This window comes from Canis lupus, chromosome 23 (assembly GCF_003254725.2).
Source record: "Canis lupus dingo isolate Sandy chromosome 23, ASM325472v2, whole genome shotgun sequence".
NCBI lineage: Eukaryota > Metazoa > Chordata > Mammalia > Carnivora > Canidae > Canis > Canis lupus.
The window spans coordinates 10,880,997-10,897,069 of NC_064265.1; the positions used below are offsets into that span (position 1 = coordinate 10,880,997).

Below are 16,073 nucleotides of genomic sequence, written 5' to 3' on the forward strand. Positions count from 1 at the left end.
CTATCCCACACTGATCCAGGCATTTCCCATCCCTTTCCTCCTTTTATTTTTCCCTCAGTACTCCTCACCATGTAACATCTAATGTTATCTAACATAAACCTCTTCATTTATTTGCTGTTTATCTTCTCGACTGGAACATGAGTTTCAGGAAGGCAGAGATATTTATCAGTTTTATTCATTGCTGTGTTCCTTGCACTAGAACAATCCCTGGCATGCATGTATCTGTTGAAAAACTGAAAGAACTAGATGGGGAGGGGGTATCAAATTATCTGCTTTTGTAAATAAATTTTTATTGAAACACCCTATTCATTTCTTTATGCACGGTCTATGGTTGTTTTGGAGCTCTAAGAGTGGAAGTGAGTAGCTGCCACAGAGGCTGTGGCCACAAAGCCAAAATAGATACCATCCAGCTCTTTTCTAGAATAGTCTGCCGACCCCTAGTGCACTGGTTGTGGTGCTGTATGAAGTTGTGGTTCTAAATGTCTAGGTAACTGAAATAGATTTGAGATGGCCCTATGTTCTTTGCAGCTCCTGGAACCTCCCTTCTAAACCAGCCTGACTTAGTGATTTCCCTCAACCTACAGCATGTGATGGAGGGGGCATGAGATCTCTGAGGGGCTTTGCAGCTTCCATGCAGGCTCTTCCTGAATGTGGCTGCCTTGTTAGGAAGCCTGAGGGAGCCCTCCTCGAGGATCCAGGCATACAATTGAGCCCAGCCCAGGCTGCCAACCCACGGGGTGGGGAGAAAATAAATGACTTATTATAAGTGACTTAGTTCTGGGGTGGTTTATTATCTAGCAAAGGCTAACTGACTATAAAATTTATTAATTATCATTTTTAGATTAAACCCTTAGGACAGATGTCTACTTTTCTTCATATACCTTCATACTATTATAAGGGCAGCAGGCTCTTCCTTAACATACTAATTTATATCCAATTTTCTGTTATTTCTTTTTTTTTTGTTATTTCTTTTTTGTTATTTCTTAATAACTAAATTTTATAGATGTTGACTTATAAAGATTTAAGAGTAGTTTTGAGAAACTTTGGGTTAGTTATTGTATAACAGAGGTTGGCAAACCATGGCCAGTGGGATGGCCACCTAATTTTGGAAATAAAATTTTATCGAAACTAGGTCGTGTCCACTCATTTATGGATTTCAAAGGCTGATTTCCTGCTATATTAACAGTACTGAGTAGTAATGACAAAGACTATGGGGCCTATAGGAAATGTTTGCCAACCTCTACTGTACATTATTTTGAATCTTAGTCATAAAAGTAGAAGAATATAAGACAGCTATCAAGTACACCTTCAAAGCCCAAACAACTCTCAGTGATTTTCTGGTTTCTTAAGTAAACACCAATCCAGGGAGTCTTATAATAAACCTAGTAAGAAATGAATATTTTGATTTCTGACACACCATAAACCAATGGAGACAAACATAATTTCTTTAAATGCTTCTTTCAAGGTGCTACAGTTTTTTGGCTGCTGCAGTCTGTCATGTAAATACATCTTTCTGACAGCTCTGCTGGTAAAACTGAGCTGGAATTAATATCCATTATTGAAAGGTCACTGCACAGGGATAAGCTAGCAGCCAGTTTTAAAATGTTAATAACTCTGATATTTTTCAAATGTAAACAAAAGGTCTTACTTTATTTTGTAATTCTCTCCCCTAAATGGTTCATTTACAAATGAAAATGTTTAAGCAAAAAAACCCTGAATTACACAATGCAGTTGCATGCTGGTGATATGTAGTGGCTCTACTTACCAGAGTTTGTGTGCTTTGTGGCATGGCTACCAAGTAGCAGACACTGTACCGCTACATACTTATTTGAATCTAAGATGCCACTGATCAGAAGAAACAACCTTTTATTATATACCACTAAGAAAAAAAAAATGCTGCCAACTGCATCATGGCACACACTTTATCACTTAGAACCCCATCCTACACTCAGTGTAAGTGCTCTGAGACTTCTGATGTGGAGTTTCTCACAGATTACCTTTATATGGATATAAAAAGGAATATATAAGTAAAACTGATTGGTTAAGTTCTTCTAAAAAGTTCTTCCCCTTTGGAGGAGGACTCTTGTCATTTTTCAACTCAGAACCATGGATGTCCATTTTGTTCCACACGCTCTGTACCATCAGAGCACGGATACAAGAGAGCATAGCCGGAGCATGCCCACACAGCACTCTTACCATTGTAAGTGCACAGTCTGAGGATGAAACTCAGCTGACACTGGCCTAATACAGTGCTAATATGAGGCACTTGAAAGCAAGAATAATTATTTCTTCTTCTACCTTATATGGAGATGATTTTTAAGGATCAATGTTGGAAACATCTCTGTTTGGAAGAGGGAATTTAATTCTGTGTGAATTGTAATAAATATGTAAACCAGTAACTGAGCCAGAACTGATCTGAAATAAAGATTACCAACACTAAATTCAAAGCAACCACGTACATTCAAAGCTGTATGGTGGCAGGTTGCCAATGACTCTTCATGTGGCCACACTCCAGTGAATCTTAATACACTCTGGGTTTGCAAACATGCATCGGGTCTTCACCCAGCCCTGGAAAAATCAACCCACACATTGAGTAGCCAAGCAGTTTGGAAAGCAGCAGAGCAATGATAGAAAATCAGACCTGGTGCTCCTCTCCAGAGACTGGAAGCAGACTCTTCTGCAGGCCACAGGAGCTCCTTCCTACCCCTCCTTTCTATCCTCTGCTAGCAGGGGCCGGCAAGGAGTTCCCAAAGTCTGTACTCTGGGAATTCCACTACCCTTCCTCATCCTGCCATCTTTGCTACCTGACACCTCTCCTCAGACTTACGACTGTGTGGACTCACCAGGCCCACTATCTATTTCTACTTCAGCTGCCACAAACAGCTTATGATCCCAAATCATTCATCCACGATCTCCTGCCATCAAGACAGAAAGACAATTTGGCACATCATCTTTCAAAGGCAACAGCCTACCCATTCTCAACCCCCAAACCCCTTCCACAGTGACCTTTGGAACACAGACTCATCAGCAAAATCTCTCAAATTGTCCACCCCTTTCTATCTGGGTGGTGTCACCTTATTACATACTGCTGCTTCTAGACCAAAGATTGGCAAACATTTTTCTTAAATGGCACTATGGTAAATATTTCAGGCTTTAGGGGCCACGCAGTCTGTATCTCAACTATAGACACTGTCATTATATAACAAAACCAGCCAAAGATGCATGTAAATGAATGGACATGTCTATGTTCCAACAAAACTTTATTTGTAAAAGCAAACTGCCAGCCAGCAGGCTATAGTCCACTAAATCTCAGATCAACAGTCTCTACCACCTGCTTCCTCTCTCCCAACACCCTCAGACCACTAAATCACTTCCACTTATTCCCTGAGCACAATATTAACACAAACATTACTAATATTATTACCATTAACTAACGCTACTCTTGCCATAATTATTTTTGTGATTTCAGTTCACTCCACAAATCCTGGAATGGGGCCAGATACCATGAGAACTGAAGCTTATATGGTTGGGGGTGAGGACAGACTACAAGAGGGAAAAATATATATATAAATGTAAAATTTCCCCTCTGTGAAAGAGGGCCTTGACACATAAGCTTCATTAGCTTCCTGGTAAATCTGTCTGTGCTTCTTCAGGTGCTCCGGCTCTAACAGCCCATTAAACACAAAATCTCTGTAGCCATCGGGGTCACCTCATAAACAATCCTTCTATGCCTGATCTCTCATTTCCCTAAGTTCCTGTCCTCTAGCATTTTGTCCTTCATCCCACCTCAGCCATGTATTTCCATGCATTCACGAACCCGTAGCTGCAACCTCTCTAATCTCAATTTCAGACGTCTTGACTCCTTACCCACTCTCTCGGCCAGCCAATAGGGCTACTAAGAATCCTACAAGCACTACTTCACAGTATCCTAATGCTCAGTCCAAGTTAGAATGCTTTGAAGGGGTTCATGGGTGGGTTTTAAAAAAAAAACATTTTATTTATTTATTCATGAGAGACATACAGAGAGAGGCAGAGACATTGTCAGAGGGAGAAGCAGGCTTCCTGCGGTGAGCCTGATGCAGGACTCGATTCCAGGTCAGGATCCTGACCTGAGCCAAAGGCAGATGTTCAACCATTGAGCCACCCAGGTGCCCCCTGGGTGGGCTTTTTGTTTAATGGAATAAATGCCAGTAAGATTTACAGGAAACCAAGTGATATCACCAAGGTGGTGATACAGATTGTTCCTGACTTTGCTCCTCTCAAAACAAGTCACAGCTACTCAGGAACCAGACACCATTGAGAGAATTCTAGAACACAGAGGTGATGCTGAAGCATACCCCTGTATGGAAGACACTGAGACAGACCACATTAGAAGGATAAGAGAAGCAGCTATGTGTTGGCCACATTGTCCCTCCCCCAGGTCACCAGTCAGCCATAAGGAAAGTCCCTCTGAGCCATCAATTCCTCCAGCAGGGAAAAGGGAACCCACAGGGATGGCCAGCAACCCCCCAACATTGTGGGTGGCTATGCAGGAGCCCCGAATCTCATCTTGCACCACAGGGATCACAAGGGGAATCTGTGGGGCTCAAAGGCTGGATGTCTAACAGTGAAGTGGGGAGGGGCTAATGACATCCAGCACAGGGATCTTGGCAGACTGGACTTATACCTGGGGAGCCCAAGTCATAATCTCAATGAATAGCTTTCTCATCTGTAGATTCACGTTGGGGGTACACTGTGACAAGAGGACTCAGTGCAGGGTGCAGATCTATCTGATTTGGATCTTTGAACCAGTTTTGCCTCCCTAGTGCCCAGTTTGCCACACCCAAGCAAGAAGCTGAATCACTGCCTGGGCTGCTATGCAGAGTGAATTCCAACATAATCTGACCAGAAGGGCTGGGGAAAACTGGAAGCAGTGTGGCCCAGTAGCACTTGAGCCAATAGGCAGGTGAGCAGGAAGAGCTGATCACCCCCAGAGGAATGCCAGAACTGGGTATGGAGCATCCCTGTACTACACACAACAGGGGGATTCAGGCATGGGAGTGGCGACACAGCTCCACCCACCGTGAGAGTTATCATCTGGCCCCATCTGACCAGAAGAGCTAGTGACAAATCCCAGAAGCTGTGCAACCTGACGGCACTTGAGCCAAGAGATGGGCAAGCAGAGCCAAAAGTTTGCAGAGCAAATCCAGTGGCTCTGTTCAGTCAGAGAAGTCAGACTGTAAGTTGGCTTCACTTAAGACAACAAAAAGCTTTACCAGCTTTAGAGCTGCTTCTCCTACTGTGCCCACCCAAGAAATCTAATTCAGAGCCCTGCTGATTGCTGAATATAGCCTTCAGCCAATCTGACCAGGGAACCTAACCAGAGCATGCAGGAAATTATATGGCCCATTCAATAACCCAATATACAACAAAGAGCACAGGTTATGGTTTCTCCCATCTGTAGAGCCAAACTGGAAGCCTCATCTGACCACGGAGTTCAGTATACACTGTGACCTAATTCACATTCTCAAATGAGTTAGACAGATGCTCTGTGCCATCCTGCTGCCCTCCCAGGACAGGGAAGCTAATTCATAGCTCCAATCTACTACTGAATAAAGTAACCCAGTCTTAACCATCTAGTAAACCTAATCAGAGAACCCAAGCAACCATGGAGCTCATCCCACTGCCTCAACTCAGGTAGGGAACGGAGCCAGCAGTCCTATCCAACTATTCAAGCACATCTCCATCACTGTCCTCAGGGGACAAATAGCTGCCTTACCACAAAATAGACCAAAATAGCCCATTCTACCTGCTCAAGGTAGACACACTCAGAAACCCAGCAGACACACTCAGAAACCCAAACTGAGCTAACTGGTGAAGAATCATCTCTGCCAAAGCAAAGCTGTAAACTTGAGGGTCTTGATTACTCAAATGTGTGGATATCAACCAAAAAAAATCAGAATCATGAAAAGTCAGGTAAATAGCACACAACCAAAGTAAACTAATAAAGTTCTAACCGCTGCCCCAACCCCCACCCCGCCAAAATGGAGATCTACATACTGGTAAAGAATTCAGAATAATCCTTTTAAGGAAGCTTAGTGAACTACAAGAAAACACAGGCATGTAAATGAATCAGGAAAACAAAGTATGAACAAAACAAGAAGTTGAACAAGGAAATAGCAGCCATCAAAAACCAATAAAACAGAAATCCTAGAGTTGAAATATACAATAACCAAACTGATGAATTCAATAGTTTCCAAAGTAGACCCAGCAATACAGAAGAACAAACCAGTGACATGGAGTGTAGGACAAGGTAATTACACAGTCACAGAAGCAAAAAGAAAAAGAGACAGAAGAGTGAAAAAGTCTACATGAAATATGGGGGACACTATGAAAAGAAACAATATTCACATTATGGAGGTTCCAGAATAAGAAGAGAAAGGAATAGGAAGTATATTTAAAGCAACAATGGCTGAAAATGTCCAGAAAAACGGGGAGAAAAATGGATATCTACACGCATGAGACCCATAGGACACCAAATCATTTGAACTTGAACAATTACACAGACACAGTCTAATAGTCAAAAGTCAAACACAAAGAAATAAAGAACAGTAAAAGAAGGAAGTTACATACAAGGGCACCCCCACAAGACTACTGACGAATTTATAAGCAGAAACATTTAAGCAAGGAGAGAATGGGATAGCATATTTAAAATATTCAAAGAGAATAGCTGTCAATCAAGAATTCTACATCCAAAAAATCTGTCTTTCAGAAACAAAGGAAGAATAAACTTTTCTCAAAAAAAAAAAAAAAAAGGAGATCATTACCGTCAGAACCGCCTTACAAGAAATACTAAAGGAATTGCAAACGAAGAAATAAAACTATCTCTATCTGTAAATGACATTATTTTATATATGGAAACTCTAAAGACTTAACCGAAAAACTGTCAGATTTAATCAGTAAATTCAGTAAAATTGTAGGAAACAAAATTTAAAAATCAGTAGCATTTCTATATATTAACAATGAATTTTCTGAAAAAGAAAGAAGTCAATCCCAATTCCAATAGCATCAAAAGCAACAAAACGCTTAGGAATAAATTTAAGTAAGGAAGTGAAAGATCTCTACTCTGACAAGTGCAAGATATTAATAAAAGAAGTTGAAGAAGAAAGGAAGAAATGGAAAGGTATCCTATCTTCATGGATTGGCAGAATTAATAGTGTTAAAATGTCAAAACTATCAAAAGCCATCTATATATTCAATGCAATCCCTATCAAGATGCCAATGACATTTTTTTTTTACAGAAGTAGAAAAAACACTCCTAAAATCTACATGGACCCATAAAAGAACCTGAATACCCAAAGAAATCCTGAGAAAGAAGAATAAAGCAGGAGGCATCACAGTTCCTGATTTCAATCATGAATATAAATCTGTTGTCATCAAAACACTATGATACTAACAAAAATAACCCAGACAAATAGATCAATGGAAAAGAATGAGGGGCTCAGAAATAAATCCAAGCACATATAGTCAATTAATATTTGACAAGAAAGCTAAAAATACTTGAGAGATAGAATGAAACTGGACCAATATTTTATACCTCTCATGAAAATTAATTCAAAATGGATTAGATATTTAAATTTAAGACTTGAAGTCAAGAAAATCCTACAAGAAAATATAGGAGTAAAGCTTCTTGACATGAGTCTTGGTTATGACTTTTTTTATGTGATACCTAAAGCATAGGCAACAAAACCAAAAATAAACAAGTGGGATTACATCAAACTAAAAAACTATATAGCAAAAGAACCCATCAAGAAAGTGAAAAGGCATATGAAATGAGAGAAAATTTTTTCAAACCATACATCTGATAAGAGGCTAATATCCAAAATATAAAAAGAAACCATACAACTCAATAGCAAAAAAAGTAACCCAATAAAAAAATGAGTAAAGGACCTGAATACACATGTCTCCAAAGAAGGTACAGAAAAGGTCAAAAGGTTAGTGAAAAGATGCTCATTAGAAAAATGAAAATTAAAACCACAATGAGATACCATCTTAATGCTTATTAGAATGGCCACCTTCAATAAAGACAAGGAATAACAAATGCTGGCATGGATGAGAAAAAGGACCCTGGTACACTGTTGGTGAGAAAGTAAATTGGTGCAGTCACTATGGAAGATAGGATGAAGGATCCTCAAGACATTAAAAATGGACCTACCATATAATTCAGCAATTCTATTTCTGGGAATATTTCCAAAGGAAATGAAAATACTAAATGAAAAAGATAGCTGTACCCTCATGTTCATTGCAGCATTATTTACAATTACTTAAAGGTGGAGGTTGGGGGGAGGATAGTCAAAAGGTACAAGCCCCCCCCCCCCGTAAGTACTAGGGATGTAATATACAACCTGATGACTATAGCTAATGCTGCTGTACGATATATAGGAAAATTGTTAAGAGTAAATGCTAAGAGTTTGTGTTATAAGGAAAAAAATTTGCATTTCTTCTTTCTTTTCTTTTTATCCTATCCGTAGAAGATGGATGTTAGCTGAACTTATCATGGTAATCATTTCTCAATATATGCAAAAAAAGACCAGCATGCCATATGCCTTAAACTTATACAGTGATGTTATGCCAATTATTTCTCAATAAAACTGGAAAAAATGCTTATAAGAAACTAACAAAGATTTTGCTAGACTTATATTGTAAGAAGCACCACTGATGTATACTAAAAAGAACAGGGGTAATTGCTTTTAGAATGAAAAGAGGTTGTAGGACCCCAAACATCTACAGATAGGAATCAGGCTTAGAATCTTACTCAGCTACAAATATCTTTTTTTTTATTTTATTTATTTATATACGATAGAGCGAGAGAGAGAGAGAGGCAGAGACACAGGCAGAGGGAGAAGCAGGCTCCATGCCAGGAGCCCGATGTGGGACTCGATCCCAGGACCCCAGGATCACGCCCTGGGCCAAAGGCAGGCGCTTAAACCACTGAGCCACCCAGGCTGCCCAAATATGAGCCATTCTTATAGAAAAAGAACCAGAATCCAGAATTTAGAGGCAAGAACCATAGAGAAGCATTTGCAGGGAGAACTACTCTCAAAGCAAGGGATTTTTTTTTCCCGCTGTGGAACAAACATGACTCAGGAAATGTGTCTGCCCAAAATTTGAACTGTCATGCATCAGTGACAGCTATGTACTTTTGGTTTTTCCATTTAAATGAGAGTTCCTATGATGGTCCTTCTTTCCATGTCTCCTCATTGTAGTCTAGAAATGTGGCATAGAAGACAACTTGCATCCTCAGTTCACAGGTCTTTGAGTTTGAGAGGACCAAAATTAAAGGAGCTACACCAGACAAAAATTTCCCCAACAGGTCTCATGTATATCTAGACTTAATTTAGATGACAACATCCTTGCTATGAAGTCTAGAAGAAACCAAAATGTCCTTCGACTGGGGGATGGATTAAAAACAAAACAAAACGAAACAAAAACCTGTGGTATACCCAGACAAATAGAGTATTATTCAGTGCTGGAAAGAAATGTGCTAACAAGACATGAAAAGACATGCGGGAACCAGAAATGCATATAGCTAAGTGAAAGCCACCAGTCTTAAAAAGCTACATACTGTAGTATTCTGACTATGCCATTCTGGAAAAGACAAAACTATAGAGAATAAAAAGACAATTAAAAGGAGAGGCCATAAATGGGGGCAAGGGTTACATGGGAAATCTGTCTCTCCCTCTCAATGTGGTTTTAAAACTAAAACTGGTCTGGGACTCCTGGGTGGCTCAGTGGTTGAGCATCGTCTCCCTTTGGCTCAGGGTGTGATTCCAGGTCTGGGGATCGAGTCCTGCATTAGGCTCCCTGTGAGGAGCCTGCTTCTCCCTCTATCTATGTCTCTGCCTCTCTCTCTCTGTATCTCTCACGAATAAATAACTAAAATCTTTTTTTAAAAAATTAGAAAAAACTGGTCTAAAAAAATAAAGTCTTTAAAATTCTTAATTTTAATGTTATAGGTATGCATAAGATGCAACATAATGCCATCTTCAACTCCTCCAATCTCATTTTCCAAGATGCCTTGGACTAACTATATATGTTTTTATTCTGATTGATAGCAATAAGCCTAACTACCATGCTTATACTTCTTGGTTTCTCATCTATAACATTCCTACAGGAGGAAGGAAACTTTGAGCCCTAAAGGAAAATAAATGAACTTAGAGAAACTACCACAATCTCACCACATTTCCTATTTTTTCTGATAACATTAATATTATTTATAGATTCTCAAATATCTACTTTGTCAACTTTGAATAGCACTTCCCGAGTCCCTGCTATGTATGATGAGGAAAATAACAAATAGGCAAAAATCAAGACTCAAAATGAATTCTAAGAAGCATGTACCTTGTTCATAAAGCAGCTTCATATTTGAATCTTTGCAGGCAACCAGATTGTTGAGCAATGCAATCACACTTTGCATGGTGTTACCCAGGATGTTCTCCTGATGCTCCTGCAATAGATCACAATTTTCATCATAACTATACAGAATTGCAATTACATCATGATAGAGACAAATGATCAAGTGACCTCCATCCCTTCATTCTTTGCACAAGGTTAAATGATTATCATTCTGCGCTCTAATGAAGCAGATCCTCCTGCGGTAAGGCACTCCCCATCAGTGAGTTAAGTCAGCTGGGAGGCAGCACGAATCATTCAGAGCACCAGTACTACTGCATGCAGTCCCTACCTACAAGCTAAGTGACAACCACACAGCCCTCTGTGCTTTAGATGGGTGACAGAAGAGTCAGAGTGACTAGAATCAACTAGGTAGAGCTTAGGAGACCACACCTGAAAGTAACTGAGGTTACAAAATAAAGCTACCAGGTCACAGAGTGATGACATGCATCAGAGTGACCAGGGGACCCTTGATGGACACATGGTTTCCAAAGCTTACAGAGACACCAACTTTGCATCTAGCTCTGAAGCTGCTCTGCCACCAAATGTGTGCCTCCCAGTAATGACAGTCACTTGATGTTACTGGTCTCACCATCTAGGTCTGCTTGATATTAAAGGGGTTTGCTTTTCAAATACTGGTGCCTAAAAATTTCTACATTTCTTTAGAAACACACACTTAAGAGTAGATGTTAATGTCTGAATGGTCCACTGACACCAGTTTAAGAAGATGAATATGGAAGCAATGGTCTGCCATCAATTTCATCTAATTATTCATATAGTTGGCTGGAAGGAAAGGGTGATTAATAAGCACAAGATGACACAACATGTTACTCATGATAAAGTAACTAATGATACATAGGAAACCTATTCTAGTCAAGAAAAGAGAAGCTAATAAATCTTTGGGGTTTTTTTTCCTCACTTTTTTTTGGTCCCATTCGATAAAATAACACTTATGTTCCTTTTTCAAAGACTAGCCTGTCAGCAAATATAGGTCAGTTTCATTGGCGAGAAATCCATTGTTCCTCCGATATACACATTTCTTACAATTAAATGCACCTTTTCTATGATGTTCGTGGTAATATTTTTGCCTCCTTGTGAAGCCAATGCTTCAGTTTTCCCTTATACTCATAGGGTGGGTACCACTTGTTGGTATAGGCATTTTCTTTAGTATGAAAGATAACTATCCAAATCCTCACTACCCCTGAACACTATGAACCCAGGACTGTACCCTGGCCAACCAGGTTCCTGGACTCCAGAGTCCCTGCAAAATAAAGGCCTCTGCCAGCCCCACAATTCAGTTTGCAGAGGGGCATAAAGCCAAGGTGTGCTCTGATAATTAAAATGAACTATATTCATTGACGGTCTCTAGGATAAGATATTTGATGCAAGAAATAAAAAAGAGACCAATAATCCTATAGCCAGACTGGGAGAAATGGTTTCTTTTCTTTTCTAGCCATTATCAAAAACATTATTGTTTTTTGTTGTTGGTTTTTCAAACCATTCATACACTATGGCCTTTTTTAAAATATTTTTTTCTTTATTTATTTATGATAGTCACACACAGAGAGAGAGAGAGGCAGAGACACAGGCAGAGGGAGAAGCAGGCTCCATGCACCGGGAGCCCGACGTGGGATTCGATCCCGGGTCTCCAGGATCGCGCCCTGGGCCAAAGGCAGGCGCCAAACCACTGCGCCACCCAGGGATCCCCACTATGGCCTTTAATATAAAGTGAAGGCTTTGTAAAGAGTAGAGAATTCTATTTAGGTACTCTTCTCTCTTGTATATAAATATGCTTCCTCCATAGTGCTGGGGAGAAGGAGTCCCTGCTCCTGCTCCAGAGGATGCTGTAGTTCTCAGCGGTGGGGAGGTGGGGGGGGGGGGGGGAGCTAACATAGCTACTACTGTGGCCCATGTCATCATTTCTCCCAGGAAGAATGAAATACATGCAAAGAGTGGTTGAGAAGGTATAGAAATGAGTTAAACACACTTCCATTAACTTCTATCAAATTGAGTTATTTCATTTCTCTTAGCAACTTTAATAAGATTTGTTCTTGCTGTTCACAACCCTATTAGCCTATAGGGGTAAATGATGCATTGGAAAACACCACAGTAACTGAAAGTCAGAGTAAAGGATTATAGGAAGGGAGAAAACAGGGGGGTACATATGTGGGGCCATGGTTGTTCTCAGGCACTCTGCAAGCTGGTGTAAAGACAAAAGGGAAACTCAAATTTGGTTCAAAGATGCTAGGTCAGAGTCAGAGGGGAGGGATGATCCTGATTAAACACTGGATTCCCCATTAGATGCTCCTCTAGGGCAGCCCTTCTGCCCAGAAAGCTAGGACTGAGTTCCAGAGTAAAAAGATGGTAATAGAAGGCTGGATAAAGTCCTGATGTCTTTTTTTTTTTTTTTAATCCTCATGGCTTATGAATAAAAGGAGTCCACACCACTGGCGTCTCAATGCATGCAAGTAAAGCAGTGCAAGCAGAGAAAGAAGTGGCTGAGGACTTGCAACAGGACCTTTGGCACAGAGTCAGGGGGCCTAGGCACCAGCAGCCTCTGTGCTGATCTTGGCCCTTGAGGGTAAAGCAGCCATGTGGGCCCAAGGCGAGTGACAAGGCAGTGCTGACAATTTGTAGATCGGCACTCTGTGCCATGGCCTGTATCCCAGGCACGTAACCTGCAATGCATCTCATTTAATCCTCAGGGAGACACTGAAGTGGCTACAGTTCTCCTTTATCTACAGATAAGGATATTGAGGTTAGCGAGGTGAAGTGTCACTTGCCAATAATCACCCGACACTTCGACAGTGAAGCTGAGACTGTCCGTGGGATGGCAGAAGCCATGCACCTAATCACCCTACAGCACTGCCTGGTGACCACAGTGATGGGCTACAAGGGAGGAGAGACAGTATCAGAGCCACCAGCGCATCCCAGGTAAACCCATACCACCTGAAGACCCACAGGGTGAGGTGGGGGGAATCTAAAGGGGCCCAGGTTAGGGGGTAGAAAGAAGCAGAGAAATACTGAGCTGGGGCTGCTATGGTAGCACCGCCCTCTCTGGGCCACCACCACTGGCATCTCCCAGCTTTGTGAGAGCCCTCCATATATACCACAATGTTGTAAGACCTACAACCCACAAAGGAAGATGGAAGTGGTAGGCAACTATAAGAAAGAAAAGAATATTACTCCAAAGGCTGGAAATATGTAACTTAAGCTCCCGACCACAGCCCCATTGCTCAGACACCAGCATTAGCCCTGGCAGATGGGTAAGAAAGGCAGCTGAGCTCATCAGAGAAGGCATCACTGATGGTGCACAAAGCCACAAAAGGCAATCCCACTGCATTTTAGGATTATGACGAAAGTATTTAACTCCTTTATACATAACCCATCAATAAGCACGGCTGACCTAATTTGTGTGCCTAATGCCATCATGTATGGACATTTAATAAACAGAGCACTTGAGAGTTCTAATAAAACGTAGCGTTTGCCAGTAGAGATAATTAGAATTGAAGCAGCAAAATTCTAGTGTTTGGCAACATAGATGAAACAACTTCATTAAAATGTACAGCTTCAGCAAATGAAAGGCAGGGGAGCACTGGACCCTGAAGAATCAGCCTTCTCGAAACTAATTGCTTCAGTTCTTAAAGAGGACAGCTCTGAACTGCCAAGGGCAAGGCAAGGAAACACTACTGAAGAATGATCAGCCTTCCCAAAGCAGTCTCATTGTAAACAAAGCATTATACTTTATTCTAATATCTGAGGACGGAAGTGGCACTAGAAGACTTCAGATGGCCAGACTCAACAGATTGGCAGGGGTCTCAAGAGTCAAGGCAGGAAACACCTTTAGCAATTGAAAGTAATGATGAACCACAGTCACACTCTCTTGCCCTTGGTGTGGGGTCAGAATTCCAAAGACAGCAAATTAAAAGACAATCACTGGTCCCCTGGGAGGTTAGAATCCAAGGGGAGGCTGAAAAGCAGAAGCACATTCCAGTGTTATGCACGTGAAATTTATAATCTCTTGGGAAGAAACACGGGCCTATCCTATTCAACACACAGTGAGATCACATTTCAGGGAAAAAAGTGTTTGCACGTTGTACTACAGGATGCTGGTGTACTGTGCACGTGCTCACAGGGTGCAAAGATGCTGCTCCAGGACAGAGTGGGGTGTCCACTCACTTTCCTTTTTATACCTTCTCCCATACAGCTAGATCCCAAGACATCTGGAGCCCATAAAAGACGCTTCGGAGCATTTAGATGAAATAAATGTATTGGAGAAGAGGACACTTTTTCATATTATTGATTTTTTTTCACAGGGCTGTACCACACACAGCTCAAACTCAACAGCATCTAAACTGAACTCATCCTGTCCTTCCCTGTCACACATCCCTCTTTGGTTTCCGATCTCAATGAGGGCTCTACCATCTGTCGACCAAGCAGCCATAAATCCTAGAATCACCTGGAGCTACCGCCTCTCTCCCGCCTCCCACACCCCATCAGCGATAAATGCCCCTTGATTCTCCCCCACCCCCCTCTTTAAGCTCTCCTCTGCCAAAGATAGGGTGCTTGGCATCTTTGGCTGGGACTGCCACAAGCTCCCAGTAGAGTCTCTGCTTCTCACTTCCTGTGCTCCACTGCTAACCAGGCTCTTATTTCTCAAGTGGTAGGACTCATCCCCATTCCTAGGGCCTAAACCTGGGGCCTGCAGGCCCGAGGAGCATACTAGAGTCCACTGTAGCCCAAGGGGGAGAGTCATGGCCTCCCACCATCCAGTTTGTCCAGAGCCTGGGGGATTCAAAGGCTGGAAGGGTGGGGAGGCCACCAGAACCAGGGGATGGCATTAGTGAGGGGCCTGTAACTCCAGTGCTCTCAATCCCAGAGAAGAATCGTGGATTCTGGATCATGGATTTTCAAAATATCCTCGTGACTTATTGAGCCAAATTCTGACTCCTGGAGGTAAGAAACAGGAAAGAGAACAAGCTGGAAGGAGCACAAATTTAAAATCAATTTCTCTCATTTCCCTCATAAATATATATATACACGGGATTTCCTGGGTCCTGGGGAGCAAGGCCAGGATTTGGGCATCCGAAGGGGGAATGCTTGGGGTATGAAGTTGGTACTGCAGTCACTACCACTGGGCATTTGCTCTAGCAGTTGTGAAAGAGCCAAATAGCCCCTCTGCCCTGCAGTCAGGGCTGCTGGGGCCTTAGCAGGCTCTCTGGAGGCTGAGGAAGAACCTCAAGCATGCTCTTCCCCATCCGTAGCCAAAGACGTGGGACTCTGGCCCTAAAAGCCTGGAGGTATTGAGTTAAGTCCCTTCTTTTATTTGGGTCATCATATTTCTGATTAAAGATAAGAGAGAAAAGAATTTAAATTTTTTAATTTGACTGACAGATTATTATAGAGGCCCTCTAGCAGCAGCAAATACAAGTTCCTATTAGCAATACATTCCAGCTGGCACAGAAGGGAGGCTGTGGGACCAAATGGTACCACTTGCCAATCAGTATACTGAGCTCAGCTTGAGAATTCCAGTCCTCACTCAACCCCAGTGGCAGAGTGCTGTGGATACCCTCCTGGCAGGTTAACTGTGATCACTTGGCTTGCTCAGCCCTCCTGCTCTTTCACATTATTTAAAAGCTTCT

General features: G+C 41.7%; 1 protein-coding gene across 6 annotated transcripts in view; it reads right to left on the reverse strand.

Moving 5' to 3' along the window:
* The window catches only part of ULK4 (unc-51 like kinase 4), a 593,349-nt gene that overhangs the window by 225,583 nt on the left and 351,693 nt on the right, over nt 1–16,073 (reverse strand). For all 6 annotated transcript variants that reach the window (XM_049099948.1, XM_049099952.1, XM_049099949.1 and 3 more), the window contains one exon: nt 10,381–10,486. In XM_049099948.1, coding sequence (XP_048955905.1) covers nt 10,381–10,486 — 106 coding nt within the window. The remainder of the gene's footprint in view (nt 1–10,380; nt 10,487–16,073) is intronic.